General features: G+C 46.4%; 1 protein-coding gene across 1 annotated transcript in view; it reads right to left on the bottom strand.

Annotated features, from left to right (window-relative positions):
* WDR11 (WD repeat domain 11) overlaps nucleotides 1–2,010 on the bottom strand; it is a 53,352-nt gene extending 51,342 nt beyond the window's left edge. The window contains exons 1-2 of the mRNA XM_023729879.1: nucleotides 1,872–2,010; nucleotides 713–824 (exon numbers count right to left, since the gene is read on the bottom strand). Coding sequence (XP_023585647.1) covers nucleotides 713–824; nucleotides 1,872–1,957 — 198 coding nt within the window. The 5' untranslated portion in view covers nucleotides 1,958–2,010. The remainder of the gene's footprint in view (nucleotides 1–712; nucleotides 825–1,871) is intronic.
* Between the last annotated feature and the right edge of the window lie 220 nt (nucleotides 2,011–2,230).

Raw genomic sequence — 2,230 nt, 5'->3', positions numbered from 1 at the left:
CTGTGAGGAAATAAACTTCTCTTCATTAAAACCATCCACTTGTGGTGTTTCTGTTATAGCAGCACTAGATGACTAAGACACCATCTTAGCCATAAAGAACTAGTTACCTTTGTGTATGTTCTTCCTTTTGCCTGCAATGTTCCTTGCCTGATTTTTCAGCTGGCTAACTACTGTTTAACTATTCCCTAAACTATAGGGTGGCTAAGAGTCGGAATTGACGACGGCAACCGGTTTGGTTTGGTTTTTTTTAAAAGTAGAAAGAATTCTGTGACCCTCCCCTAATGCCCACAACTAGGTGATATGTTGCGCCTTTGTTCTCCCCCAGCATGTCATACATGGCTCACTTATCATACCATGAGTATTTATGTGTTTTCTTTTTGGTCCTCCTCACTACCCAATAATTACCTAAGGGCTTTCATCTCTATACCCTCAGCAGCCAGTGCTCAAAATTAATGGATGAATGAGCGGCACAGTAAATGGGAGAATTAGCATTTTCTATCAGCTGTAAAATAACCCAAGAACTAGCATTTACTAGCTCATCCTGGATTCACATTAAGTCATGTATTTAGAAATGCTAGCCTGCTCCAAATGGATTATTATATTTAAAAGCTATTCGACATTTTATATACATGACTTAATGAAAATCTAGTGATAGTTAAAACTGTAGGATAGAAAATATAATGCACTAGGATCAAAGTGAGCTTTGACTTACCTTGACAATGTCAGCCTTATGCTTTTCTAAAACTTGAAGAGTCTGGGCTGTGTTTGAATCGATCACTACCACGAGCGAATGACATCCATATGCAATTAAACCTTGCCAGCCCCTAACAGAACAGTAAAGTTAAAATTTAAAGTATATTTAAAAACCAAGACTTCTCTCATCAAGAAGCATCCTAGATAAATGATATCTAATTAAAACGTACTACCATGAATAAAATTATTATTTGAAGCCCAGAGGCCAATAGTTTACATTACCCCATTGAAATAAAAGGTCTAAGTTCACAAATGTTTGTTGAAGTTTATTTTACATTCTGTAAAAAAAGGTTTTAAGAGATATGAACCTACAGCCATGAGAATGTATAAAGCAAGTGGTGGAGTTCTCTGTGGACTTGTCTTTGAGGGCACAGGGCTCGTCTGATTCAACTCTGAATCCTTCGCCTCCCCAAAGTGCCGCACGCCATACGGGTAAATATCTGTGGCTAGTAGCAACCCTTCCGACCAGATAAAAAGGCAAACCCTGGACCCGGAAGGAGGTTTCAGTCCTCTTGACAACACTGTCAGGAGCCAAAGCTATTTTGCCTTTGCATTTGTCGAATTATTAATCTTTCAGAGCTGCGGTGTTGTTTTTACAGCGCGAACATAAAGAGAAACGACCTGTTGTAGACGGAAGAGTCCCACAGAAGAGCCGGGTAAGACAGAGGAGAGATGAAGGACAGCTGGAAGAACAGACAGACACACGGTGCGGCACATCGATGAAGTGCACACTGTCGAATGTATAAAAAAACAGGGACATGAGAGAGCAAGGGAAGAGACAGCGGCGGGAGAGGAGAAAGTAGGCAGAGGAGTTGAGGCGAGAAGCCCGAGGTTGGAGGAGGTGAAGGGCGGGGAAGCGGATGGCAAGGAAGGAGAAGCGGAGAGCAGCAACGGAAACAAAGATGCGCCGAAGGGGCCAGATGTGTTTGCACAGGGAAATTTTCCACATGGGGCATTTATTACTTGTATAACTACATTTAAAAGAAAATCTCCATAGTGTGAGGGCTGCACCCTGTCTTGGCCAGGCAGAGCTAATCAAAGGGGTGCAACCTCTCATTCCTTCCCTCCCCTCACAAACTTCTGGCCGAGCCCAGGCGGCCTCGAGACGTCGCCCTCACCAGTCCACCGCCGCCTTGTTGTGGGCGTTGAGGGCCCCCGTGAGGGTGCGAGCCGACACCTTGAAATTCACCGTATAGGGCAACATTGCAGAAGCTGAACCCGGCCCTCGGCGCCGCCCCGCAACGGGAAAGCTGCGGCCGCTGTGTTCCCGTCGCAAGCATTGTCCGGGTGGCCCCGTGGGCGCCCCTGATGGGTTCCGCTGGGTCCAAGGTTCCACCGCCCACGGGTTCCGTCGCCTCCGGATTCCGCCGCCCCAGCTTCCGTTGCCTTCAGGTTCCGCAGCTTCCAGCTTTGGCCGCCTTTAGAGATTCCGCCACTCTGCGCAGGTCCGGGTAGTTCGTTGTCGGTAAAACGTACT

Source organism: Trichechus manatus, unplaced genomic scaffold (genome assembly GCF_000243295.1).
Source record: "Trichechus manatus latirostris isolate Lorelei unplaced genomic scaffold, TriManLat1.0 scaffold00031, whole genome shotgun sequence".
Lineage (NCBI taxonomy): Eukaryota > Metazoa > Chordata > Mammalia > Sirenia > Trichechidae > Trichechus > Trichechus manatus.
Note: the sequence above shows the minus strand (reverse complement) of the source record. Positions and strands in the feature narration are given on the sequence as shown.